Source organism: Aspergillus niger (assembly GCF_000002855.4).
Source record: "Aspergillus niger supercontig An15".
NCBI classification, from domain to species: Eukaryota; Fungi; Ascomycota; class Eurotiomycetes; order Eurotiales; family Aspergillaceae; genus Aspergillus; species Aspergillus niger.
The window spans coordinates 364,552-391,570 of NT_166530.1; the positions used below are offsets into that span (position 1 = coordinate 364,552).

The 27,019-nt window shown below is 50.7% G+C and overlaps 11 protein-coding genes across 11 annotated transcripts; 6 read left to right on the plus strand and 5 right to left on the minus strand.

Annotated features, from left to right (window-relative positions):
• Positions 1–481: 481 nt before the first annotated feature.
• An15g01320 (uncharacterized protein) lies at positions 482–6,953 on the minus strand (the record flags this gene model as incomplete). The annotated part of the gene is made up of 6 exons (XM_059744475.1): positions 482–2,056; positions 2,114–2,415; positions 2,447–2,693; positions 2,753–4,030; positions 4,094–4,450; positions 4,506–6,953. The coding sequence occupies 6 exons, from the start codon at positions 6,951–6,953 to the stop codon at positions 482–484; spliced, it is 6,207 nt and encodes a 2,068-aa protein (XP_059607015.1).
• A 303-nt stretch (positions 6,954–7,256) lies between these two features.
• An15g01330 (uncharacterized protein) lies at positions 7,257–8,160 on the plus strand (the record flags this gene model as incomplete). Its single annotated transcript, XM_001396636.3, has 2 exons — positions 7,257–7,470; positions 7,535–8,160. 2 exons carry the CDS (start codon positions 7,257–7,259, stop codon positions 8,158–8,160), a joined length of 840 nt encoding a protein of 279 aa, XP_001396673.1.
• A 230-nt stretch (positions 8,161–8,390) lies between these two features.
• Positions 8,391–10,751, minus strand: An15g01340 (uncharacterized protein; the record flags this gene model as incomplete). The annotated part of the gene is made up of 3 exons (XM_059744476.1): positions 8,391–9,485; positions 9,537–10,564; positions 10,622–10,751. 3 exons carry the CDS (start codon positions 10,749–10,751, stop codon positions 8,391–8,393), a joined length of 2,253 nt encoding a protein of 750 aa, XP_059607016.1.
• Positions 10,752–11,531: 780 nt separating this feature from the next.
• Positions 11,532–13,465, minus strand: An15g01350 (uncharacterized protein; the record flags this gene model as incomplete). The annotated part of the gene is made up of 3 exons (XM_001396638.3): positions 11,532–11,849; positions 11,905–12,390; positions 12,464–13,465. The coding sequence occupies 3 exons, from the start codon at positions 13,463–13,465 to the stop codon at positions 11,532–11,534; spliced, it is 1,806 nt and encodes a 601-aa protein (XP_001396675.3).
• Positions 13,466–13,968: 503 nt separating this feature from the next.
• On the plus strand, positions 13,969–15,357 carry An15g01360 (uncharacterized protein; the record flags this gene model as incomplete). Its single annotated transcript, XM_001396639.1, has 5 exons — positions 13,969–14,243; positions 14,302–14,387; positions 14,445–14,609; positions 14,664–14,734; positions 14,800–15,357. The coding sequence occupies 5 exons, from the start codon at positions 13,969–13,971 to the stop codon at positions 15,355–15,357; spliced, it is 1,155 nt and encodes a 384-aa protein (XP_001396676.1).
• Positions 15,358–15,559: 202 nt separating this feature from the next.
• On the minus strand, positions 15,560–17,028 carry An15g01370 (uncharacterized protein; the record flags this gene model as incomplete). Its single annotated transcript, XM_001396640.1, has 3 exons — positions 15,560–16,279; positions 16,343–16,822; positions 16,903–17,028. The coding sequence occupies 3 exons, from the start codon at positions 17,026–17,028 to the stop codon at positions 15,560–15,562; spliced, it is 1,326 nt and encodes a 441-aa protein (XP_001396677.1).
• A 371-nt stretch (positions 17,029–17,399) lies between these two features.
• Positions 17,400–18,328, plus strand: An15g01380 (uncharacterized protein; the record flags this gene model as incomplete). Its single annotated transcript, XM_001396641.3, has 5 exons — positions 17,400–17,433; positions 17,516–17,550; positions 17,630–17,739; positions 17,811–18,216; positions 18,266–18,328. The coding sequence occupies 5 exons, from the start codon at positions 17,400–17,402 to the stop codon at positions 18,326–18,328; spliced, it is 648 nt and encodes a 215-aa protein (XP_001396678.1).
• Positions 18,329–18,646: 318 nt separating this feature from the next.
• Positions 18,647–19,897, minus strand: An15g01390 (uncharacterized protein; the record flags this gene model as incomplete). The annotated part of the gene is made up of 3 exons (XM_001396642.1): positions 18,647–19,377; positions 19,439–19,595; positions 19,739–19,897. 3 exons carry the CDS (start codon positions 19,895–19,897, stop codon positions 18,647–18,649), a joined length of 1,047 nt encoding a protein of 348 aa, XP_001396679.1.
• Positions 19,898–21,285: 1,388 nt separating this feature from the next.
• Positions 21,286–22,063, plus strand: An15g01400 (uncharacterized protein; the record flags this gene model as incomplete). The annotated part of the gene is made up of 2 exons (XM_001396643.1): positions 21,286–21,610; positions 21,669–22,063. 2 exons carry the CDS (start codon positions 21,286–21,288, stop codon positions 22,061–22,063), a joined length of 720 nt encoding a protein of 239 aa, XP_001396680.1.
• Positions 22,064–22,509: 446 nt separating this feature from the next.
• Positions 22,510–23,830, plus strand: An15g01410 (uncharacterized protein; the record flags this gene model as incomplete). Its single annotated transcript, XM_001396644.1, has 2 exons — positions 22,510–22,549; positions 22,638–23,830. The coding sequence occupies 2 exons, from the start codon at positions 22,510–22,512 to the stop codon at positions 23,828–23,830; spliced, it is 1,233 nt and encodes a 410-aa protein (XP_001396681.1).
• A 287-nt stretch (positions 23,831–24,117) lies between these two features.
• On the plus strand, positions 24,118–26,962 carry An15g01420 (uncharacterized protein; the record flags this gene model as incomplete). The annotated part of the gene is made up of 7 exons (XM_001396645.3): positions 24,118–24,364; positions 24,446–24,925; positions 24,991–25,148; positions 25,200–25,245; positions 25,304–25,682; positions 25,745–26,654; positions 26,714–26,962. The coding sequence occupies 7 exons, from the start codon at positions 24,118–24,120 to the stop codon at positions 26,960–26,962; spliced, it is 2,469 nt and encodes an 822-aa protein (XP_001396682.1).
• Between the last annotated feature and the right edge of the window lie 57 nt (positions 26,963–27,019).

A 27,019-nucleotide genomic window follows, 5' to 3' on the forward strand; every position in this document is an offset into this window, starting at 1 on the left:
TATATCTATCTTTTGACATTCTCTCTCTTTCTCTCTTTCACATTCAGTTCTCTACTGTTCCCTGGATGGGGACAATCGCAACATATAGACGGGTTCCATCGTTCATTATCCTTGTCATATCATGTCATGTTAACATTTCAAATCATTGTACCTATACCTATACTTCTCTATCATCTTTAAAAAATAACTCTATATATGCAAATAGTATGGGCATGTATCTCATAAGCGCAACGCTCGCCGTCATGACCTGTGCACGGGACCCTTCCTTCCAAGTACTAGCCAGTTATCCCTGCGTTGTCGTCATCATCACATCTCGTGCCATGCATGCGTGATAGAACATGTCATCCGGCAGGAGCCAAAGTCACTCACGCCTGTCCAATTAAATTTATACGGGGGGGTGTGTAACATGAGTAAAAAGATGAACACAAAATAAAAACATGCAAAGAAGAAAGCAAAGACGCAAAGAATCCAATATAGTATACTAGAAGTCGAACCTCAGCGCAATACTAGGCATGGCTTGCTGCTCACTGCTGGACTGCGTGCTCTCACGGGCATGTTTATTGGCTCCCAAACCGGCTTCCGCACTGCGGAGGATTTCCTCGAGTCGAGCCTTCTGCTCCGGACTCATAGTAGCCACGAGCGCTCGGAACACGAGCTGATTGGCTTTAGCCAGTTCCAGCAGATGAACGGCGGTTTCCTGATAGATGGCCTGCCCCTCACGTTTTGCGCGAGAAAGAAGCGTCGACATAATTAGGGAGATGGCGGTGGGCATCTCGTTTGCAGGGAATACTGCATTGCTGACACATGCGACGAGCGTGCGCGCAATGACTGTTTTGGAGTTTTCCGGGTCGCTGGGGACGTCACCGTTGTCTGTGGGACAGCCGACGTAGAAGGCAATGAGTCGGGGTAACAGGTAGCGGGCAATCACTTCGCTAGTGGGGGATCTCGGGTTTGAGGTCAGGAGAATGGAGCGAATGCAACCAGCAGCAACGTTCGCAAGTCCAACATCTTGAAGGCAGTCCAGGAGTTCATCCAGAACTCGGAAAATCACAGGATCTTGAGGTGGAATAATGTGTCCACCGCTCGTTAGTAGAATGGCAATAGCAAGGAGAGTGTTCTTCGCGCAGGGGAGAGAGGACTCGGACTCTCGTCGTTGCGCAAAAGTCAGGGTAGTGAGGAAGCGTGTAAGACAGCCACGCAACTGGCGAGAGACGACGCTACGGTTTTCCGGGTGTTCTGGACTGACTTCGGGCGAATTCGCTACGCTGCTGATGAAGTGTTTGAAAGTCGGTAGAGCCTGAGGCACGACCTCCGCCTGGCACAGCCCAGTCGCCAAGATAGTGCTGAAAATGTGCAAAATGCATGCGTTGAGGTCGTTGCGGATGATTGAGGGGAAAATCGAGGCAACATTAACCAGCGACGAGAGCGCAAGCCGGATGAGGGACAAGGCATCATCCGATCCGACATTGAATCGTGCAAGAGGTGTGGACTCGCGAAGATTGGGCAGGAGCCCTGCAAGCACGAGGATTATGCTTCTTGTTAGCTCGAAAAGCTGCTCAATGTCGTCGGACAGATGATCGTCTCGGCCCTCGCTGCCCTTGGCAGAAGGGTGGTCTAAGGACAGGTTCCGTGCTATTTCCACGATGACATTCTGGATGGGAGTTGTTTCGGTCAACGCGAGACGGTCAAGAGAGTCCATAGTCTCCGAGAAAATCGCATCCTGGTAGATCGCATTCCCCGAGATGACTGGCCTCAGGATCCTTTTAAGAGCCTGGAGAATCTCCAATCTCTGGGATGGGGTTGTTGACTGGTCAACTAGAGCTTCAAATGCCAGACCAAACAGAACGAAAAAGAATGCAACAGGCTCATCACGATAGTTGATGTTGTCACCCTTTCCCTTTGGCTCATCGTTAGTTTTCTGCTCGTCGTCCTTCTCGGTCTTCTCCGATTCTTCCAACTCCGACTTGCCGTCCAATGCGTCAAAGACAAAATCGATGTCCTTTTCAACCAGGCCAGCAATAGCATCGACAAGGTTTAACCAGGAGTCTTGGTAAAACTGTAACGATGGTTAGCACCTTGACTAGTAACTTTGACCCTGCCAGTCTTGTCCTACCTTCAAGAGGGTCTCCCGATTCAATGCCGCGTACACCTCGTCCAAGTCCCCGCTCATAGGGCCAGTACCCAAGCTTCCTGAGATATCTGGCTCGAAACGCAGCCGAGCATATTCCTGGAGCGAAGACAACCATAGCGGAGTGAGTTTCATGAGATACGGTTGAACCACTTGGTTCAGGTAGTCCTGCTCAACACTGGCTATCTGCAGCCGTGCCCAGGCAGAGTACAAAGCCATCTTGACCATGACCCTAGCATTCGGGTTAAGACCTTTGAGGTCGCCAATCTCGGTAGTGTCAAGGTTTTCTGGGGTGGTTAGCGGAATTCCATTACAAACTTTTATGGCACTCACTGGAGAAGTTTTCAAGGCCTAGAACCATAAGCTTCAAGATTCTGCCCATTCGATCAACGTTGGTCACTATGCCAGTAGCAATGAATGTCGCAGAGACATTGATGGCCTCTGATGCCAATTCCGCAGACGAGTCAGCGGCAAACGCGGGTGTAAGAGCCGATCCAATCTGGGCTTGATACTGTTCCAGAAGGGATGCCTCGGTAAAGTCTGGGTCGGGTGTCTTGCCAAACATCTGATAGAATTGTTAGCTCAGAAACGAGACATTTTCACCTTAAACAGGGGTTAACGTACTTTGAGAACTTGATCAATAATCCGCAGTCCCCAGACTCGAAGTTCTATTACATTGGCAGTCGATGCTGAGAAAGCCATGCGGACGATATCTCCAACCTTCTGCTGCAGCGCAAGCTCAGCAGGAATAGTTTGATCCGGCAGAATTGCCTCTTGCACAATCGCCAAAAGTTCGCTAAGACAGCTCATAACGAAATTCCGAGTCTGCCATTTCAGAAGCTCCTGGCCAGAGACAGCGCCATTTGCCTCTTCTGTCTGGCCAGCACCCGCAATTGCGGACGCAAACCCTGCAACCTCATCATCTGGCATGTCATTTCCAGTAGGCCTGATTGCGGATGTTAGAGGAATATCCTCCACTTTAACACGAGTCTTGGTCAGCGTGTTGTGGCAGCGCTGGATCCACAATTCCGTCTCCACGAGGGCCGTTTGTTGCAGCCAATCCTGGATCATGCTTCTGAGGATTGGGCAGTCTGGAGTATCATCGAATGCAAGCCAAATTTCCTCTTCAAGAGTTGGAGTGGCGGTGCGGAGGACAGCTCCAGCGTCACGCTTCATGAGGTTACTCAGTCCCCGAATAGCCACATCCCTCATCAACGGGTTGCCGTCGCTGAGCTCATTCTGTAACCGCTTTACATATCCGGAGAAATCAACGTATCCCGGCGCATACAGGGAGAGATGATCCAAGCATTTGGAGCTTTCAGTGACTAGAGCCGAGTTGTCCTCCAGCTGGAACTGGCGAAGAAGTGTGAGGATGAGGTTGCGTGTTTTAGCAATGTCCTGAAGATCCGGCCCGAGAACGTTGATGAGGGAGTCAACACAGCGACTGATCACAACAGGAGTGAGGAAGGACATTTCGATGTTGGAAGTCGCTAGGGCTGCAGCCTCCTCATTGTGTGTGTCAGCGTTGTATAGCTGGGCTAGCATTCCGAGGGAACTTGAGACGAAGGGCGAAAAGGTCAGTCCGGCAGAGTTTGCTACTCTCTCTAGACCACCAAGAGCCCAGAAGTGGACGACAGGGTGAGGGTCGCTACACAGGGACATCAAAACACCAACAATGGTCTTTAGGTGCAGGCCAGCTGCCATACCACCAACTTGGGAATGAATGCAACCCAAGGCAGCAGCACAGCCAGCACGGGTATTGGGCTCGCGGTTCTCCACAATGGTGTCGACCAGCCAGTTGATCTGTGTATTGGTGAAAGCGGTCCCAGAGCTCTCACAAAGACGTCCGAGTGCCTCAACCCCGATTGTCCGAACAGTCAGATCAGCATCGGTTACGAATTTCTGCGTCAATTAGCTTTCTGTTATAGCCCTTTCCATCATAGCTTTGCCAACAACAAGCCTTACCTGGACAAGTTCCTGCAACACTTTATCAGTCGCGGGATTGAGCTTCCCAGATGTAGAACCAGTCTCTTTCACGGAGACCTTCAGAGCATGGAGTAGTGCCACAGCGATATTGACGACCATAGCAGCCTTGCGCCCGGGATTACGCTGAAGACTGGTGGATGAGAGGAAGGTTGCGATTTGTTCTACACTACCTTCCTGGACCCTTGGGGTGTGCAACGGAATTGCAACAGAAAAGAGCTCAATGGCAGCATTCACAACGCCGGTGGAATGGGGATCAGCCAAGGGAGAATCTTCTTCCCTTCTCGAGTATAAAAGCAAAGAATCATGTTCGCTTGCTTGGCATATAGGGAAAGTCAACTGCAGAGATATTAGTCCTACTACGATTTATCTGAGAGAAAAGTGGGCCACTCACAGCTTCATCCACAGCTTGATCCGCTGAATCAACAGCCGACCAAGCAGGACCATTATCGGTACCATGCTTGCCAGTCAGAGTCACGCGCACGTATTCCCTCGCCAGGCCTGTCATTCCGAAGCCATAGTTATCACATAGATCCCACAAAGTTTCAAATTGCGCGGTGGATGCCGCGATTGAGCTCTCCAGTGGACCAGCTTGGGCCGCGTCGGGGTCTGCAAACGACGAGATGGCCAGGCTCAATAAACTAGACTGAGAAATAACATCGGCATGGCTAACAGGGTGAACCCGGAGTAACTTAGAAAAGCACTGCAGAACACGGCGCCGGACCATGGTCTCGATATCATGAAGTTGCAATGATGGGTGAAGTCGTTGCGAAAGTTCGTTGGCAGTCTTTTGGCGGGGCAGATCGTCCAGGAATTCAACCGTGTTTTGGAGCATTACGGCAATTCTCTTCGCGCCGTCGGCTGTTATAAGTCTGCTGTTGAACTCCATAAACACCAGCAGCGAACTCAGAGCGCACTCCCTCACATGCGCAAGGAAGCTCAATTCCAGTATACCGCGTTTTCCAGAGTTCTCTTGACTCAGGTGTTTCGGGAGCGCATTCTTCCATAGCAGCGATAATTGAGAGAGATGAATCTTCACAAAACTAGGGCCGAGTGGCATCAGCCCTCCGATCAGAATCCAAGCGACTTGAATCTGTGTACTGGCGGCACGCAGTTCCGAGTTGCTACTAGTCTTCAGGAGATCCGTCGCCTGGGTGAACACACGCGAGAACACCTCAACTGAACCATAAAGAGGCTGCAATCGAGATGTACTTAACATAGCAGAGAGTCCATTGGCATAACCGATGCAGCGACGCGGCGACTGCCTAGGCGTTGACAGCTGTCCCACTTCTCGGTTCAGGCTATTCAAGCAAATGGTGACACAGGACAACAACTGATGCGGACACGCAAGGACGAAGTTTCGTAGGCATTGAGCTGTATGGATCTGAACAGTATAGCTGGGGTGCGGTAAGACTTGGAGCAGAGCTTCGCGACAAGTTTCCGCCAGGGTACCAAAAGCAGACCCAAGGGACACAATCAAAGAAGAAAGTGCACTTAAGGCGCTCGTGAGGGAATGCTTGCTCGGCTCGCGGCGTTCCTGGATTACTTGAGGATAATCCTTGAGAACATCATTGATTAGCCACTTGGCCGCATTGAGTTGACTAGTTTCCCGGAGGGATTCGCGGCCAACAGTATCCTCCAGAATACTCTTGACGAACTTCCTGGTCATCAGAAGCCTGAATCGATTGTACGTGACGGTAGGGTGGTTGAGAATATCGAAAAGCAGATGATTTGCGATTTGGCCATAACGTTCCTCGATGATCTTATCCCCAAGGATTCGCAGAACATGCTTGTAGCAGATAGCGATACCTGCGCGGGCCCGGTTGGAAGTTGTGCTCCGTAAATACTGCGCAGACAGCTGACGAAGAAGGTCAGGAAGGAGGAAGAACAAACGCGGCTCAGCTTTCTTGGGAGCAGATGATTCTGAAATTTCGGCCTCTTCTTCATCCTCGCCAGGTTTAGCAGCCGGCTTTTTTGATAGTCTCTTTGCTTTCTTCGACTTCGGGACTGAGATAATTGGGGTATCGGTAGCATGCAACTTGGCCAGCGCACGAGCCAAGCAGGCCGCGGCCGCGTGTCTGACCGGGGCCACCGGGCTGTCAATGACTTTCCATACCAAGGTCTTCAGATGGTCAAAGTCGTTCGTGTTGTCAAAGTATGGAGTCGTGTTCACTAACTGCTCCAGGCAGCGACAGGCATGTACTTGAACGAACGTCGATTTATCCCCGGCTGCGGCATTGCGAGCTTGTTTCCAGATGTCGCGCGCAGTTGCTTCGTCCACGGGGACTCCAGTACCGACCACGACCTTTCGCAGGACGGCAAAGGTTGACCCACGACATCCAGTGTGGTTGCTTGATGCTTTAAGCAATTTGAGCAAGCTTGCAACAACAACGCCTGATTGCGCAAAGACACTTTCTCCGGCGACCGCAAAGACCTCGCCCATACAATGGGCTACAGCAAACCTAGTCTTCAATTCCGCATCGCTCTTGCCCGTATTTAGGAGGCCTAGTAGATCGGTAACAGTTTTAAATAGTATGCCACGGTCACCCTTGCTGAAGATTGCCCCGAAACACCGGCCTAAATTATTGCGGATTACTCGCGTGATGGTCGGCGAGGAAAGCGTGAGTATCTTGAACAATTCCTTTTTCAAGAACTTTTGCTGCGCCGATACTTGAGCCTTATCGAGGCCGGAAATGTGTTGAACCAGATCGGAGGTGAAGGTGAGGAGGTACAGGTCCTGTTGTTCGGAGGGGAGCGCATGGAGCTTGGTGATATCAAGCTCCGCTCGGGGGACCGCATGGTTGTCGGAGTTGGTAGACGTAGCGTTTTCCGATGAAGACATTGGGATCGACTATGGCGACTAAAGGCTCACCCATAGGGTTCCCTTTCACAAGGAATGAACAGAGGTGAGATGCGAAAGGAGAACACGATGCGACCGCAATCTGGTTGACAGGTCGGCCAGACTTTCTATGGGATGGGGATGAGATGGATCTCCCCCCCCTTTAAGCGGGCACTTGGCCTCACACCTCCGTCCGGGGGCGGTCGCGGAGAAACTGTTGCACCGGCCCCGCTATCAGATCGCGATTCTAGACGCTTTTTCACGAAGTGACGCGCTTGCGGGGATCATCTATCGAAGCTTTCTGCAATGACGACGATCGTATGCAAACGCCTGGTGCAGCAGCGGGTTGCCCGCGCGAATTGGGTGGTGGGCGATGGTTGCCGTACCCTCACCACCAGCGCTCCGTGGCTTGCAGGACACAATCGATGGTCTCAGATCAAACATGACAAGGCCAAAAATGACAAGGCAAAAAGCAAGGAGCGCCAACTTATTGGCAAGGAAATCAGCAGTGCAACTCAGAGTATGTACTTGGAAGGCTTTCGACAATCAATCCCCCGTCATTCTTCGGTATTGATCTCAAGCAGTGTGGGGTCCCGATCCTAAATTCAATCCGCGCCTTACCCTCGCCCTTTCCAATGCAAAGCGAGCAGGAATTCCAAAGACTGTGATCGAAGCAGCAGTTGCTCGGGGACAGGGCATAAGTGTCACTGGTGAAGCTTTGGAACAGGTCACGGTCGAAGCTATTCTCCCTCATTCGGTTGCGGCCGTTCTCGAGTGTCTGACCGATCAGAAAGCCCGTGTATTGCAAGACGTTCGACACGCTATCAAAGATGCCGGGGGCATCGTCACACCTACCACATACCTCTTTGAAAAGAAAGGCAGGATCATCTTCGAGAAGAAGGATGGGGTGGATCCCGACGACTATATAGACCAGGCTATCGAAGCAGGTGCGACGGATATCACGGCAGATGAGCAAGGCCGGCTCCTTGTCTTCACAGAGCCTACGGAAACAAAGAGTGTGGGCGAGACACTTGAGAAAATGATTGGCCTTTCCATTGAGGAGTTGGATATCATATGGGATCCCAACCAAGACACAATAGTCGATCTCAAGGATGAGGCACAGGTTGCGGAAATGGAGGATATCATCAGTGACCTTCGAGAAGAGCCGAGTCTACGAGATATCTACCTGAACACAGTCCAGCGCTTCTGATGATTTTTCATTGATTTTTGGCAGCTTGATGCCTTCCACGACTACAGCCTGGGGCCTCTCATACTTCCTCATTACAGTGTACACTAGACTCGGAACACCTTGGAGTGGCTGGCGGCTCGTCGAGCCCTTTCTGTATTATATTACTACAAATCACGAAATATCAAAGCGTGTACGCATTTCGAATACATACGAGAGGAAGGCATAAGTGAGTTTTCTTCTGATACCATTCTCTACTCTTTTCGCAAAGCCTTCATCGTGCTCCGCATTAAATTACCAATCCCAACACTTCCAGTCGCGTCAAGCCAGTCAAGCATGCGCACCCTATACTCCTGCCACGTCATCTTCATGCCTCCTTCTTTCTCCAGCGCACTCAGTGCCTTCTGCGTCACTGGCTTCCTCAGCTTGGGCTGTTCATCGCTAATGTTGTTTTCCTCCTCGAGGTCAGAGAAACAGGCCGCAGACATGTTGCACAATGCCACGTGGTGGCTTAGAGAGAAAACCGAGGAAATTGTGTAGACAAAAGAGGAATCGCGCTTTCTTTCCCTCTCATTGAACTCACGAATGAATCGCGTCAGTGCACCAACGGTGGGGGCCGGTATCAAACAACCCACGGCGTTGGGGTCTTCCGAGTTGAGTCCTCGGTTCCGCCAGATCAGATTACAGATGTCCATAATATAGCCATTGAATTGGCCCACAAGTTCTGTAGGATAGAGCGAGTCTTGAGAGTTTGGTACCCGGAGAACCTGAGAGGTGAGGGAAGCCTCAAAGGACGACTTATAGCTGGCAAGTACTGAGCACATGATGGAGATGACTGAGTTGATGGGCGTGAAGGCAAGTGTATAGACCGTAGGAGCTAGCGGGACAGTAAGTCGAATGCTCCCATTCAGGGATGCATGTGTGAAAAGTTCGGCCAGGGTACAGTAGAAGTCCAAGATGGACAGTGTGGCGGGCTTCTGTGTCTCATGTCGAGCATCTGTGGGATCCGGCATTGAGGTCAAGCACTCCAAAGTCGATAAAGCTAGGAGCTCTGCGTGCGATATCAGGCGACCCAATGGCTTGAATTCCTCTGTGGTCCGGGAATGTGTCCTTAACTGGATTCCCCATCGACGGATCAAGGCCGAATAGAAATCGAGTAGAGATGTTCTTGATGAAATGGCTCCATTAAGGAGTGCTCTCTCCAGTGGTATCAAGAAATCTTTACCTAGAATATCGAAGTCAAGAATGGGAATATACACGAGAAGCCCAAGTATCTGCTCTTTGTTGTCCTCACCATTCCAGGAGATGAGGTACTTTTTGAGAAATGATGTGAAAGCGTCCGGTATTTCCTATAATAGAGTGAGCCACTGAGGTAGCGAATAATGACTAACGGGAAATACCTTCGTGTATTGCGCATATTCAACCGCCAAAGCCAATATGTAGCCCAAACTCTCATGGTCTTCCACGTCGTTTGACCGCGCAATCTCCAGTTGGTCATTTAGGAATGTTTTTAGCCAGTCGTTCAACCGGCGATCTGCAGCCTCAGAACGAGCCAGGAAGAGGTACTTCTGCGCCAAGCTATTTCCCAGCATGGATATAATCTGGTTAGGTAATTCTATCTTGTCAATCTTATCAACAAGATGCTCGACACCACGCAGTTCTTCCAAAGAAGTGTGGCTATAGGACACTCTTGATGTCTTCACATCAGGAACAATGGCCTCTATCTTGCTTCTTTTTGTTAGGCCGCGATGTACAACCTGAAATGTCGAGGGCTGCACTGCCTGCAACCTTTCAAGGTGCGTATCCTGAATTTCTCTGACATGAGCGGTCCATTCAGGGTCCGGGTGTTTAAAGAAGGATGCCTTTCTTCCCGTAAAACCAAGGTCACCGACAATAACGTCAGGACAATAATTCTTGAACACATTAAGTAGAATCAAGAGCTCTTTCTCTTCACCACCGGAAAGGCTGACTAACTCCATGAGAGCTTGGATACGAAAGGGCTTGACATGCTTGCGCCTCGTGATGAACGAAAGCAAGTGGCACAGAGGCTTGCGCAGACTGATCATGTCCAGATAGTTAAATAGCACGGCATATAGTTTTGCCAGATGAGCCTTGTCATCGAGGTAATCGTATACAAGGATCAGCCATCGCACAAGCAAAGCCTGGGTCGCAGGACTGGGCTTCGTTTTAGCGGGACCGAGACAGCACACAACCCGTGTGATTAGTTTGGAAGGTACTCTCTCCAGTGGGTACAAGTTCTTGACTAGTGTAGTGACTGTGCCTTGGTCAAGAGCATTGTGTGTCGTGAGAAGCTTCAGCAAGCGTTCGAGGGCAGCCTGCGGTATGCCGCTCTCGTACGCGTGGGTTGCTATTGTTTTGGCCAACTGGCCAGCATCCGTGTATCGCTGTTTTGGAGGCACGAAAGCAACTGGATACACATTAATGATGCGCCATTTTTCAAGATGCCTTTAGTAACTGGTTTTACCTGCTTCAAGATGCTCGATCGCATCTTCAAGGCTACTAGGCCTGACTTCAGTGTCTAGTATCACTATCAGCAAACTCGAACCTGTGCGAAGAAGCAAGCTTGACAAACCTCTTTCAGAGTCGGATGACATGCCTGTTTCGCAAACAAATTATCAAATCTATCAGTCAACTAATAGACCTTCCTCTCCTCTAGCCGAGTGAGGCCGTGCTTGATTGTAGGTGTTTCGCACCACCAGGCACATCACACGCAAAACAAGACTGTCGCCCTAAGCAAACAGCGCGTTAGGCTCTATTACCATAAAGCGCCTATTATTATGCTCTTTGGGCGCAAAAGTGACAGTGTGTTGATGGTCAAGTCGTTTTTGGCCGTGGTAGGTGCTTTCAGGATGTATCTCCGTCGCGTGGGACTGTTCGAGTCGATCGCGGGAAATGGAACCTGAGAGAGCAACTTTACCATTTCGGGTGTCCAACAACCACTGTAGGCCGTATGCCAGCGTCGCCAGTTGTAACTGCGAACACCATGGATGCTTTGCAGTAATCTTGTTCTTTTTATCTCATGTGGTCTTGTTTCTGGTCTGCATAGACCCACCAAAAAAAAAAATATGAATGTTTTTTCAAGGCACTCTAGTTGCAGCTACTTATTTATAGATGAGGTGCCTACAGTCAAACATCTTCATATGCGCCAGACTGGATACTTGCCGTCTCTTCCTCAAATGGCGTATTGAGTTACTCTACTTCGCACCGGACGATCTCAATCTAGATGGTCTTGAGCTGTATGCAGCTCCTCATTATGCGATTGGTAGTAATGACATCGTGGGAGGAACAAAAAGCCATGGCCCACAATGTCTCCAACATCTCAACTATGAACAGTAGTCTGAGAATACTTCCAGGAAGAATGAAGCCAATCACGTCTACTTCCTCTTTCTAGCCGGCTGCTTAGAGCTTGCCTTCCCAGAGGCAGTCGCTGTCTCCTTGGCCTTGGGCGCCTCAGCCGGTGTAGGCTCCTCTTCCTCCTCATCACTGTCGCCACCCTGACCAAATTCGTTGACACGCTTGTAATCAACCTTGTACTTCCAGCCTTGGTAGAGCCAGATGAAGAAAATGATATCATCACGGAAGGTTGCCAATCTGTGGAGCCAAGGCATCTTGACAGTGAAAGCAAAAAGGTCGTCGATGAAGGTGTTGAGGAACTTGTACGTCAAAGCCTTTCCGGGCATATGAGCGACAGACTGCAATAGCAAGTTAGCAAAAATTATTACATGGATGGTTAAGAAGGGAACATACCTTCAGTCGATAGTTGATGTACAGACTAGGCACCATCATCAGGAAGCCGTAGGCGTAGACACTTCCAACAAGGGTCTCAATGACATAGGAGTACCACGACTTGTGCGTGTTGTAGATCAGGCTGTACACAGCATATGCGGCCAAGAGCGGAACAGCAATGATATACAGCCAGCGGAATGCGATCTCATCATATTCTTTGGTCTTCTGCTCCGTCTCACTGAGCTTGTGCTTGTCCTCAAAGACAATAACATAAGGGAGGAATGAGAAGAATGATCCAGCTGGCGGAGGACGCAAGCGCACGTCTACTGTCTTGGTGATCTTCCAGGCTTCTAGCAGGATACCAAAACCTTGACTTGCGAGGATCATCCAAGAAGTGTTCTCACTGTTGTCCATCAAGTAGAGGAAGATGACCGCCTGCATGAAGACATTCGCCAGGATGGTACGAACGGAGGTACCAACAACATCCTTCTTCTTGCGCCAGTGAGACTATTCAGAGTACATACCCATTAGCGTTTGACACAAGAAGGATTCGAAAGGGGAAATGGAGTGATAAGCTTACAATATCGTTCTTGAAGGCCAGAGTTTCGAAGACCATATGCAGGATAGTAACCACACCAGTTGTGCAGAGCAGGTAGATGTTCGTGTCAAGCAGGACTTCCTTGACCATTTCGAACTCAGTACCGTCCCCGCCACCGGGTGTCTGACCACCAAAAGCCGCCTGCTTGGCATTTGCCTTCGCATTCTCATCAACACTTGCCATCATGCTGAACTTCCAGTTCTGCAGGTTGTTGAGAGTGATACGCATAGGAACGGTCTCGACGGTCGAGTTGAGCTCCATCATGTGACTTCTGAGCTGCCAGAAGGTGTTGAGGAACACAATCGGATAGTACCAGCCATTCTGCCCAGTGGCATCCCGCGCGCCAGTCGCTTCGAGCTGCATATGCTGTCTAACAGCAGGGTGAACCTGCCGGTACTTCTGCGCACCGGCGTCAGGAACAACGGACACGGTGAAGTTCGGGTGGTAGTAAGACGCAATGGAGACATCGGGAGTGCCATCATCTTCTTCCTCCTCGGTTTCCTCCGACGAAGCAAGCAGGTTTTTCAACTTCTTCACTTTCTTCTTGGGGAGGTACTGGTTCAAGGGGCGGAAGAAATGAACGGCACTATCGGTACTGTAATCCTTAGCGGTAGGGTCGAGCTGGTGTCCGGTGAGTCCGACAAAGAAATGCGCCCAGAGAGTTCCATTGCGTTGAACCTCCTTGGGGATCTTGATGGTCGTGTCAATTTCTCTAGTGTCACTGTAGTTTCCGATAGTAAAGTTCTTTTCCTCCAGAACGAGGGAATCCGATGGGAAGGACTTGAAGCCAGGAACGACAATTGAAGGCGAAACGTAGATATTCAGGTCCAGAGCACTATCGGAAGGCCAAATCGGGGTAACGAGATCGGGAACGGGGCTGTAGTTGGACACTTCGCTGCGAGGCGGACGCGTGTTGAAAGAAGGCACATCACTAGGCTTTGCTCCTGAGCCCGCATTTTGCTTTGACCCAAAGAACTGGCTCATCACAAATTGCGCCAACAAGAAAAAAGCCAGACCCTGAAGGGCACCCTTGAAGCCGGACTAAAGCAAGGAAAAGCGACTGTCAGCTAACCCATCGAATCCTGTACCACAAACAAAGCAGATTGAAGCATACGCACGCCTTGCTCCGACTCCTCCCTACGCTGACGTTGTTCCGGCATTGCGACCCGTTTATAAAGAACCTGGTCAGCAAAGAGGGAAAAACGGGGGAGAGGGGGAAGAAGAAGAAGAAGAAGGAAGAGAAAAGAGGCCACGAAGGAATACGAAGGCTAACGGCTGGTTGGTTGGTTGGTTCTGGCCCAGAAGCCCGGCGTTTGGCCCTTGGCGGGTCCCGGCGATAAGCCAGGCGGAAGTGGGAAGCATGTCATAAATCCCTCCTCCGCGGATTTCTCCACATCACCGATCTGCTACGATTCCGCCGGACTTGGAGAAGAGCACTGAGTCGCGCAATAGGCATGTTAGGCTCATGAAGGTCGGTTTTTATCCCAATGGCGGACAATCAGCCCTCTCCCGATTACTCCCGGCCTCAGTTTCCTGCTCATAATGAGCCGCGGGTGTGGGTTATCACGGCCGGGGATTCCCCCATCGGCATCTCTGTGACGCGCCAGATCTTAATGCATGGAGACTATGCCCTGGTTGGACTGGCGCACTCGAGCCTAGATCGCGATGAATGTCGTCGAGATATGTTCGATGCTTTTCTGGCAGAAATTGAAAGCAATGAGGGATGGGGGAAGCGATTCAAGGCACTGCCTCTGGACATAAGGTGTGATTGGGTCTTGTTACTCTCGAATATATGACATAGGCTTATAATAATCTCACAGAATGGTCGGCGAATGTCAGGCCATGGTGGCGCAAGCTGTCGCTTCATTCGGCAGAGTAGACGTTCTTCTTTGCTGTACTAGCCAAGGTTAGCTTTCAACGGCCTCGATACCCACATCTTGCACATCGCTAAATGGCATCGTAGCCCTCATCGGAACAGTGGAAGAGCTCTCAGCCTCGCAGCAGACACTAAATCTAGTCCGAGATCAATTCGAGAGTAACTACTTCGGACCACTCAATATCATCAAGGCAGCGCTGCCGCACATGCGAAGGCAAAAGGCAGGGCACATCACGATCCTCTCCGGCATCAGTAAGCACAGCTCCTTCTTCTCACATACATCAGGCAAAATCTAACCAGAGACAGCCGCTCACATAGGTACACCCGGACTGGGAATGTACTGCGCAGCCGGATGGGCTCTCGAAGGCTTCTGCGATGTGAGATTCACTACCACATTTCCCACCCTCTATCCCAACTTTATCGCTAACCAATCCATTACCAGAGTCTCGCATATGAGATCGCTCCATTCAACATCAAGCTCACCATTTTCCAATGCAGCATCGAGATCGGCATTCTCACAAACTTAGTAACCAGCGTTCCACCCATAGGTCCCGTATACTCATCCGCTGCTAACCACGCGCCACTCTTCCGCGGAATCATGAACCGACTCGTGTCACGTCTGTCGAGCAACACGCAATCCTCAGCGGGTTCATCAAATGGGTCGAACCAAGGTAACTCTATCGAAGATGGTCCATTCTCGGCCTCAGAGGTCATATCAACGTATCCTCCGCTAAGTTCGGCGCATATGGAGGTGCTGGTGAGTGAGACTGTCTATGCTATTACAGCTATTGCGGGCCATGAGAATCCACCGTCCCGACATATTGTGGGGCAGGAGGGTGTGGCTAGCGTAAAGGAGAAGCTCAAGACGGTTAGTGAAGAGCTGGAGGACTTCATTCAGGCAAGCTTTGCTGTGGATTATGCTGCTGATGAGGCTGGTCGGTCGTCTAAGGAGGAGGGTATGATTATGGGTATGGGTACTGGTCATGAGGGATTTCAATGATTATTAAGTCTTGATGTGTTTGGATCAATAATAGGTAATATTGTGAATGAGTTCGCTCATGCCTATGGTAGAGGTATCATGAGCGACTTGCACTCTATTGGCGACACACCGTTATCTAAAGTAGAGTTTATCGTTATCCAAACTGGGAGAAATTAAAGCATGCTAGTATGTTGGGCGCACATAGAAGGACCAGCCATCCTATTTACTTCCTAGCACGTTGGAACCAAGCTTGTCTAACCTCCCATAGACTCCCCATATCCTGATTGTTCCTGTATGCACGGAACTCTTTCCAAGCATTCCCGTTAGGAATGTCCGTAATACGGCCATCAACTTCGATAATCTTGGAGGCAAGCGAGGTAAGCCCCTGGATATTCTCAACCAAAATCCCGTCCATCCTCTCATCGAGGATGTCCGCAGGAGCCGTCTCTTCTGTCTCTTTTGTCGATTCCTGGGGGGCATCAGGCACTGATACGGGCGGTTCCTCTGATGCTTCGCCCGCACTTTCCGGCTTCTCACTTGACGCTGTGGAGATTGCTGCAGCCTCGGCGGATGAAACGGCCTCCGCCGCCGTTGAAGGGCTGACGGTATCTGCGGCCGCTTCGGTTGGCAACTCGCTAGAAGATGCCGCTTGGTCATTGGCTTCTGGAGGCTTAGAACGCTGTCGTTTGCAGTCGCCGTGTTCATCTTCACATTTGCGCTTCTTAGGAGAGACAGGCTCTGTCGTTCCGCTGGCGTTCAATTGGACGTTATAGTCGATTTCAGCAGCATTACTATCTTGCTGCTGGTCGCCAGCTTCTACATCGGCTTTTAACCCATCCGCATGGCTTTGATTTTGTGTGTACCCGCTTGAGACAGCTGGGAGAAATACACGCTGTCCGGGAGGAATGATGAAGTTCAGCCGCGCGCCATTAATGCCCACAATCTAGCAAGTTGTTAGAGTGTTCATCTAAGTCGAATCGAGGAAGTGATGAAAGTTCCCACATACCCTAGCTTCCTTCTCTACCAGAACTCTGTCGGCACCTTTGGAAAAGCATCGCGAATACTTCCAGACATCGCCCTCGCGGACAACATTGTGATCGATCAGTGTCTTCAATTTCACCTGGGAGCTTTGCCCTGCCACCAATGTCTTGTCCATCCTCTGTTTCTGTCCCCAAAACTCCTCGAACTCTTCCTCCTTGAACCTGTCAAACCTGCCCGCGGCCCTCTCCTCCATGGCCAGCTTGGCCTGGCGCAACCATTCCGGATCATGGTAACCATTCTCCAGCTCTGCTTGGAATTGCCGAATACCTTCGCGCCAGTTATTCGAGTAGCGTAAGAAAGCGTGCGGAATTGGGGGTATCTTCGCATCGGGGTCCTCAGATGGCGGGTTAGGGTCCGGATGTACGCCATCCGGAAGAAGTCTGATGATCTCTTGCTTTTCGCTCTCTTCGAGACAGTCCCAAGCTTGAGGGTTGGCAAGCAGTCCCTACTCAATAGGCATCAGTTAGCATACAATCCAGACATTGCGCCAGCGCGATAGTGTCATATCTAGCGATTCCAACGTACCACTAAATCCGCATCAACCAAGGGGGACGTCGTGCTCGTCATTACCCTCTGCTCCTCCCATCGATCTTTCGCGGCTCTTCTAGGATTCCGCTTCGTTTTAGCATTGGTAGTAGTAGATGGTGACATCGCGGAGCTCGATTCGCCGGCATTACTCTGTTTAGCCGCATTCACAGAGCGAGAGGAGCGGCTTCTGAAACATTCTCAAGGTCAGCACTCTTCACTAAATCAGCGACGGCCTTATTCAGCGGTCGCCATATGCGTCTTGTTCCAGCCACAAGAGGGAAAGAAGATAACGCAAGCATTAGTTGGCTAATCGTACCTTGTTGTTGGCTGCTTCGCTGCTGAACTGCCGCGGTCGACCGCCTTGCGAGGGCGGGCCATTGATCCGCGGGCCTGGATTGGAGATCTGGACAATACCCCGAAGTCACCAACCTACCACTGCGTCGACAGAAGGAGTGCTCAAGTAGGTGATAGGACGGAAATTAAGTATCGCCACGATGGTTAGGTCAACACAGATTGCCAGAATTGATGGTAAGATGCTGTCCGGAGCTTGTTCAGGGGGAACAGAGTGAGGGGTGAGCCAAGTGTGCCGTTTACTGATATTACGAGACAGGCTTGATGCTGGCGGCATCGGTGGATGATGAGCAGGTTAGTTTGGTTCAGGGCGCATTCACTGCTCTATTGTTGCTTGATAACTGACAATGGGATTCCTGGTGTTCTTCTCTAGGCTGAAGTGGAGCTCTCTGAGATCAAGTCTCAGGCTAAGATGATCTTTCGCCGATTGAATCGCAATTCGGCGCCGCAAGCCAGTATTGAGTCCGGTCAATTTAATCTACAGTATGTCTGACATTTTGGAATTTGTACGACGCAAAAACTAGTCAGTGCAGTTGGCTAAAGACCGGTGTTAGCTATCTTATCAAGGATGATATCTGCTTCCTTTGCATATGCGATCACTCCTATCCGCGCAAGCTTGCATTCACCTATCTAGCCGATCTCGCAACCGAGTTCACTACGACGTATTCCCCGACACAGTATCAATCTCCGACTCTGCGCCCATATGCCTTTGTGGAATTCGACACTTTCATTCAGCGCACCAAAAAGCTCTACCAGGATAGCCGCGCATCGCAAAATCTCGACCGTCTGAACGATGAGCTCCGGGACGTGACGAAAGTGATGACCAAGAACATCGAGGACCTTCTATACAGAGGCGATAGCTTGGAGAGGATGGGCGAATTGTCGGGCCGTCTACGGGAAGACAGCAAGAAGTACAGAAAGGCCGCGGTACGGATCAACTGGGAGTTGTTGGTCAAACAGGTAGGTTCAATGTTGATGTGACGGCAGACTTGACGCTAACCTGTCGCAGTACGGACCTGTCGCAGGTGTTGGGTTTATCTTCCTTTTCCTCATTTGGTGGCGCTTCTTTTAATTGCGGGCAAAGCGGCTCCGAAACTCGATACCCGCTAATATGATTGTATGCATAGATAATGTCTCTGGTGGTTGCAGGACACCATCCCCCTAAGCCCAGGACTTAATCAGCTCTAACAAAAATCTGGTAGAGCTGTTGGAGTGTATAGCTTAAGCCGTCGCATAGTTGTAAGAGCATGAACAGCGGCTCCGCATCATTTGATCGCGCATGGCCCGTATCGCATAAAGATGGTGCTATAAAGGACGTCGCAGTCCGTCAAGTGGTGTCTTGTGGCGTATATGAAGGGGCTGTCTGGTGATGAATTCGAGGTAAATAGATCTAGATTTCATCTTCCTCTTCGTCAAAATCGTCCTCTTCTCCCATGTCGTATAAGATGCGTCCTCCTTCACCAGGACCGTCGCCCTGCTGGGCATCGAAGTACGGCAGCACCACACCCTCTCGCTCTCGTCTCTGTCTTTCCGTAAGGCGCAATTCGAATGTTGATTCGGGCTCTTCTTCGCCTGCACCAGCGTCCGGCTCCTGCGGCGGGCGGTACAAGGGATGGTCGTCCAGCAACGTCACAATCTCCTTCACGTATTGGGGAGGGTAACGAGACGCAGGAGGAAGGAAGTACCATTCCAAGACGCCGCGACCACTCTTTCTGCGGTGCTCCAGCTCGAGTACAATCCCCTCTGATGAGTCTTGACCACTCGGTCTGTCCAGTCGGCCAAGGAGCACACCATCCTGCTCTTCTTCAAGACCAAAGACAGGCGCGGCCAAACTCCGATCGCGTGCCGCTTTCTGCGCGAGAATATGCGAGAATGAATGGAGGGTGATGATTGTAGTAGCGAGGTATGTCAGCATTGAGAGGGGCGAGGGTGCGTAGGGCGAGAGAGCAGGTGGGCTGGGAACATCCTGATGAAAGTTTACCACGAGCGACACCTCCACCTTCGGAGCTGTGGGATTCGGTGGAATCAGGAAGGAGCTTAGAAATTGTGATACATGGAACTGAGGATCATTCTTTTTCGAGTGTAGAAGCGGGTTGATGGCGTCAATGAGGATGAGTCTCCCTTGGATACATTAGCCAATTCACGGATGAAGCTCGGCGGAAGAAGCTTGGGATAGGCATACTTCGGGTAGGGCTATTCGATGAGACATTTTGGTAAGCAGCGCCAACTGCTTTCAGGATCTCTAAAGGACTCTTCCGGCGAGCGGGAATGAATGCATCGACGCCCTCCGGGGGTTTCAATGTTTCAAAGGCAAGGAGGGTTACATGGGTCCTGGAAAGCTGTTGCGACGACAGTTAGCCACGTCGGCAAGCAATGACGGAACAGGCACTTAATGGCACGAGGGCCATTGTTCAACTGCCTCGTAGCCGACTTTCAACTGTGCGAACAGCCCTCCAATTCTCAGAGCAAACAGCATGCCTACCTTTGCACGCCGAATGTATTCTTTGGTCAATGGGGTCGCGGGCTGCTCTAGTGAGTCCAAGACCAAGGTAAGCGGTGATGCGGTATCTCTCAGGCTAAGAAGCTTTGAAATCAAGAGCAGATTATGCGTCTGTCGGTGAGAAGTGCTTGCGGGCGCCATAATTGAAGTCAAGTAAGGGCGACGTGCAGCGGAGGATCGGGAATGGGAAATTTGAAGAAAATCGGAATCGGTTCGGCACAGAAGATTGCGGGGTCCAGGAATCGAGCTATGGAGGGGTTCGCTCAGCTCGGGGCGCCCAAGATTTCCAATGAGCGATCTCGCTTGCGTTTAAGCTCATGCTGTCGGCCCACCCGCATGATGTACTACTATTCGGAGAATTAAAGAGTTCAATTGTCAGGTGTATCACAAGGGATCATTGCAATCCATACTGTCTGAAAGAAGTAGTATGTTTGTACCAGATCTTCAACCTGATACAATTTGAGGCTCAAAAGCACTGTGACTTTATTTTGAGGTTAAAAAGTAAACACATGCCATTATACTGCAAATAGCGCATAAATCACAAGTGATAAAGCAGATAACATCTCTTCCATACCCATAGATGCTATTGTAGTCACTTTCATGGGCTCATTGAATATGACATTTGTTTATGCATTGAGATGATGGGATCTGTACCAATCTACTACACTTGATCCTGTGTAGACTACGGAGTAGGCTACTAACTAGTACTACTGTGTGTGTGTCAGATGCCAGTCAATCACTAGTCACAAAAATTACTGCAATGGTAAATTACTACTAGTAGTTATCGGAATAAGGCCTTATGAGGCTTTTCCCAGGGTCTCAAACTGAAAATATACTTCGCTGGACGGCTGAGCTGGCTCGAATGGGAACATGCTGACAGTTGACATCTGTCTCAGCCACCAGAAAGGTACCATAAAATAACACTAAAATTTGAATTAAACTCTTACGCGAGGCTGCCAAACTGAGACTCTACCAACGAACAACTGGACCTACATGGGAATTTGGTTATCGCATATCTCCGGCAACGATAAGGTGGCCGCACCAGTTCCCGGAACAACTCGATTGTATGTCACAATTTCGCTTACTCCCACCTTATGAGTGTGAAATTCGCCAGTCTATAATATATCATAGCAATGACCGATGACAGATGATTCATTTATCCCTCTGCTTATCCAGTGAATAGCCTGGGTCGTAGATCGGCGGTGGTTCAAGCCCATCTGGCTAGCCGCGCAGTAGGTCGAAACCGGCTACCGTAATAATCTTCACGCCTTCAATCTCGGGACCTGACTTACGGAGCACTTTTCTCATTCTCAGTCAAGACTACAACCACTACGTGGCGCGCCTATCTCTATCAATTGACATTGAAAAGTAGAGGAAGAAGAGTAATGGACTAATTACTTTGGATATCTCCTTAGCAGCCGCCATATCCCCCATCCCCCTTCCCTTTGAACCGCTCCTGCGGAATCACACGTGCACGAAGAAAACAACTCTCCATCAACACAACGACTCTCACAGACACCGTCTCCAAGATGACGGAACCACCAGCGAAACGTGCTCGCCGAGTCGATAGCTCAGCTATGTGGGACCAAGATGACCGGAGGACACGTTCACCCGAATTAGAACCAGATTATACCAGAAGCCCTCGACGGGACCATGTTGCGAGAGATGATGGACGACGCGATGGGCCTCGTGATGATCGGAGATACCGTTCTCGCTCCAGGGACCGGAGAGACAGGAGGCGAGATAGAAGCCGGTCGAGGGATCGCCGCGACCGCGACCGCAGAGACAGAGACGGACGGGGAATGAGGGATAGGGAAAGAAGTGTCAGTCGGGATAGGCACTATGATAGACGCGGTATGTCGGAGATAAGAATCAAAACTCTTTAAACTACGGATGCTAACAACGCATGAAGGCTATCCTTCAAAAGGAGACAGGTACAGGTCGCGATCACCTATTCCGAACGGCAACAGGGACCGGTCGCGGACGCCGCCACCTCGCGGACCCCGGAGCGACCGCAGGCACGACCGCAGGGACCATAGAGGACAGACAAACGGTGCTACGGATGCGAAGTCAGGAGGGAACCGGTTCAAAGACGAAATGGAGGTGGACAGTGACGGAGCTGTTGGAGAAGACGATGTCGAGGAAATGATGCGCCGCAGCATGGGATTCACGAAATTCAGGAGCACGAAGAATACCAAGGTCCCCGGGAACGACATTTACGGAGTCCGCAAGGAGAAGAAGACGGAGTACAGACAGTACATGAATCGTGTCGGAGGATTCAACAGACCTCTCAGTCCCTCGAGGTAACCAAGGCCTTCTGTCTCCCGGCTACCTTCACGATATTATCGGTCGCCTCTTGCTCACATCCTCAACTTTGCACTTTCGACTTATTCCACACTTCTAAATGTTCTTTCTCTGTTGGGGCGATATCAGTTTTCATGCATGGCTGGAGTCAAGATCTATGGAGGGATTTTTCTTTTGTTGTCGCTCGACTTTTTTCAAGCAAATAAGATACCTTTCAAAGCCTGTCTATACCCTTGCATTGGTTCTTAGTAGATCGAATCAAGGCAGATGTAATATAATTAAGACTTATCAGGACGCTCGGCACATGACCTCAGTGACGTATGCCCCTCTTTTAAAAGGCTTGCTTCCGACACCAACTCGACTCCCCGGCATTACATCAAGCCCCTCGTCATCTCATCACCGTGGCTTCTCTGAAAGCTCTGGTGTCTAGAATTGCGCCATACCACAAGATGCCGACCTCTGGTGAGCGCCGTGAAATTGTGATCGTTGGTACGTGTGCGCCGCATGCGCATCAATCTACTTATCTTTATCTACCCCGCACAGCTCGGAAGATGCGTGCTAATGGCTCTTCCTTAAGGTGGTGGTATCATTGGATGCTGCTCAGCCTATTACTTGACCAGACATCCTTCTTTTGATCCCTCACGGCATTCGGTGACTCTGATCGAAGCATCCGACATTGCAGGAGGGGCGTCGGGCAAAGCAGGAGGCCTTCTGGCATTGTGGGCTTACCCGAGCAATATCGTCCCACTGAGCTACAAGTTGCATGCGGACTTGGCTAAAGAGCATAATGGCAAGGAGAGATGGGGTTATCGAGAAGTCAAATGTGGGCAGCTCATGGCGAAGGGCCGTCCTCTCAGTGACAAGAAAGATACCGGCGCAGGAGCAAGCGGGAGCTCGGTGTCGCTACAGAAGCGGAGCGCCGATGCTATGGGGAAATTGAAAGCTGCAAAGTTCCCCAAAGATCTAGACTGGTTTGAGCCCGAGTCTGTGAGAAGCTACACAAGCATGAGCGATCCCGGAGAGACTGCACAGGTTCATCCTTATCTCTTTACGACTTCTATCGCTAAGCTTGCCGAAGAGAAGGGCGCAAAGATTATTCTGGGTTCGGTTACTGGCATCGACTATTCCGGAGATGCTGTCCAGTCAGTATCATATACCGATAAGAAGACGGCCGAATCGCGCAGCATCTCAGCAACAGACGTTGTTGTTGCTGCCGGTCCTTGGACGAGGTCGGTCTTGCCAGAAGCCCCTATCACGGCAACTCGCGCACATAGTGTTGTTATCCGGCCAGTTGAGCCAGTCAGCGCATACACTCTTTTCACCAGCATTGATCTCCCGGCCAACTTCGATCCTACGAAGCCTTCTCGGCCTGATGAGGCAGCGCCAGAGATTTACGCTCGCCCAGACAACACGGTCTATGCATGTGGTGAAGGCGACCACGTCGTTCCACTTCCAGAAACCAGCGCAGATGTTGAAGTGGACCAAGTGCGATGCCAGGACATTATCAACCAAGTCGGCAGCATCTCTGATCGACTCCGTGATGGCGAGGTCTTAGCCCGACAGGCTTGTTACTTGCCTAATGTGGCTGCTGCACGCGGAGGTCCATTGATTGGCCATACTGGCACCAAGGGGTTATACCTTGCTGCTGGTCATACTTGCTGGGGCATACAGAACGCGCCGGGTACTGGCAAGCTGATCAGCGAATTCGTTTTCGATGGTGCAGCTAAGAGCGCGAAGATCAGTTCTCTGGATCCGAGGAATTTTCTATAGAATAGAAGGCTGTAGATAGCAATCTGCACAGCAAATGCATAAATTGCAGGTAGATTTATAGTTCTCTCTAGCAGGAGCTTATTGCAGGCTGCAGGACCCATTGTCGGGAGGTGGAGCTTGGGCCACGTAATTTGCGGAGCGGAGGCCGGCCGCTCCAGCAGATGCCAGATAGTAACAACGACGCGCATTTCAATGAACTGAACCGCATCGGTCTCAATTTGTCCCCTCCATGATCGTCCTCAGTCTCTGAGGTTTGAATTGAGTTCTGGATGCTTTCGATATAGAAAATGCATCTTTCTAAGATATCCGCAATCTTGACGCCGGTACTCAATGCCGCTGCGGTACTCTCCAGTCAAGCTCCGGCCGATGATCTCTCCGTTCTGAGCAGCGAGGTAGCCAGAGCCAACAACCAGTCTTTGCTATGGGGCCCATATAAACCAAACCTCTACTTTGGCGTTCGCCCTCGCATCCCGAACAGCCTGTTTGCAGGATTGATGTGGGCGAAGGTGGACAATTATGCCACGGCGCAACAGAGTATGTGTCCGGAACAAGCAGACCGGTCTCTTCCCTCCAACAATTGTATCCGCCCAACTTCTGACTGACGGTTTTCAAAAGACTTTAGACATACCTGCGAGCAAAATGAAGGCATGGCTGGCTATGGCTGGGATGAGTACGACATCCGGAAGGGTGGCCGCCAGACAATCCATGATGCCGGAAACTCCCTTGATCTGACGATCGATTTCGTGAAGGTCCCCGGTGGACAACATGGAGGCAGCTGGGCTGCTCGCGTGAAGGGTGTTCCGCGCGGTGATGCTGATCCTGATCAACCTACAAGTGTTCTTTTCTATGCGGGCTTGGAGGGACTTGGCAACCTGGGCGTTGAGGGCGAACCTGAGGATCCTCGCGGCTTTACGGGTGATGTTAAACTGGGTGGCTTTACGACGGATCTCGGCGATTTCTCGATCGATGTTACTTCTGGCCCTGAGAGCAACGAGTATCCGGAGCACGGTCACCCAACATATGACGAGAAGCCCCTGGACCGTACCTTGGTGTCGAGTCTGACCATGCACCCAGAGCAGCTCTGGCAGACTAAAGGTTCGGCTCCATTGCTGGATATTACAATCTATCCTTCAGGATAATGACGCTAACTTCAAGTGCAGTTATCATGTTTACGCAGATGAAGAAAGAGGTCGACGAAATGGTCGAAAAGTATGGATCAGAGAACCCTCCCCCTCCCTACCAGCTCTTCACCATCAAGAATGAGCCCGGTGATGGTAACATGCACCTTGTGCAGAAGGTTTTCAAGGGCTCTTTCGAGGTATTTCGCGCAAAATCACCCCACCTATGAAATGATACTTACCATTGCTAGTTCGATATTCTTTTCTCTTCTGCATCTTCTCCGCAGCCTATGACTTGTGAGATATTTTGCCCTCGACCTAGATACTTAACCTATACTAAAGAATGTGTCGATAGCTGAGCTTCTTACCGAGCAGATCTCAAGCGCCTCTCTTGAGTTCTCCGAACGGTTCGAAAGCGTTCACCCCCCGCAAGCACCATTTGATACTGCGGAATACACCGAATTTTCCAAGTCCATGCTCTCGAACCTTGTCGGTGGAATTGGATTCTTCCACGGAACAGATATCGTTGATCGTTCGGCCGCACCGGAGTATGACGAGGAGAATGAAGGCTTCTGGGAAGAGACTGCCGAGGCTAGGGGTCGGGCACAGCCCATCCTTGAGGGTCCGAAGGATCTCTTCACTTGCGTTCCCTCTCGCCCATTCTTCCCTAGAGGATTCCTCTGGGATGAAGGTTTCCACCTGATTCCAGTTATCGATTGGGATACAGACCTCGCGTAAGTTTCCGGAATCCAGAGTCTGGCACAGCATTACTTATAGATTGACTAACTCCAACAAGACTTGAGATCGTCAAGAGCTGGCTTAGTTTAATGGATGAGGATGGTTGGATTGCCAGAGAGCAAATTCTTGGATCCGAGGCTCGCAGCAAGGTTCCTCCCGAGTTCACGATCCAATACCCTCATTATGCCAATCCTCCGACGCTTTTCATCATTCTGGAGGCTTTCATCGATAAGCTGGATGCGAAGAAGAACGCCTCGATGCAGACATACGCTGATTCTGGGGTCACTGGCAACCTCCGCTCTATTTTCGTCGACCAACCTGAGTTGGGTGAAGCATTTATCCGCTCAATCTACCCGTTGCTCAAGAAGCATTACTACTGGTACAGAAGCACCCAGAAAGGTGACATCAAGTCCTATGACCGTGAGGCATACTCTACTAGGGAAGCCTACCGCTGGCGTGGACGCTCGATCCAGCATATCCTGACGTCTGGATTGGATGATTATCCTCGGCCTCAACCTCCCCACCCCGGTGAGCTGCACGTCGACCTTATGAGCTGGATGGGCATGATGACTCGTGCTCTTCGTCGTATTGCGGTGACCATTGGGGAGACAGAGGACGCTGAGGTGTTCAAGACCTACGAAACCGCCATCGAGAGAAACATCGATGATCTTCACTGGGATGACGACGCTCGTACTTACTGCGATGCGACTATCGATGAATATGAGGAGCATGTCCACGTTTGCCACAAGGGTTATATCTCCATCTTCCCCTTCCTCACTGGCATGCTGGGCCCGGATAGCCCCCGCTTGAAGGCCATTTTGGATTTGATAGGTGACCCGGAGGAGCTCTGGAGCGACTATGGTATTCGCAGCTTGAGCAAGAAGGACCAATTCTACGGCACCGCTGAGAACTACTGGAGAAGCCCCATCTGGGTTAACATCAACTACTTGGTGCTTAAGAACCTCTACGTAAGTAGCTATCTGCTCTAGACAAGACCCCTCGCAATAATGCTGACCTTTCATTTTAGGATATTGCGATCGTTTCCGGCCCTCACAAGGAACAGGCTCGTGAGCTGTATTCCAACCTGCGCAAGAACTTGGTTGAGAATGTCTTCCAGGAGTGGAAGAAGACCGGATTTGCCTGGGAGCAATATAACCCCGAAACCGGAAGCGGACAGCGGACCCAACACTTCACCGGCTGGACCAGTATGGTGGTGAAGATGATGTCCATGCCCGATCTGCCCGCCAGCGAGCAGAAGGGCCATGACGAGCTGTAGCCCCATGTAGGAGAAGTATGTATGGCATAGTTTAGATATCCTGGAGTATCATCAAAG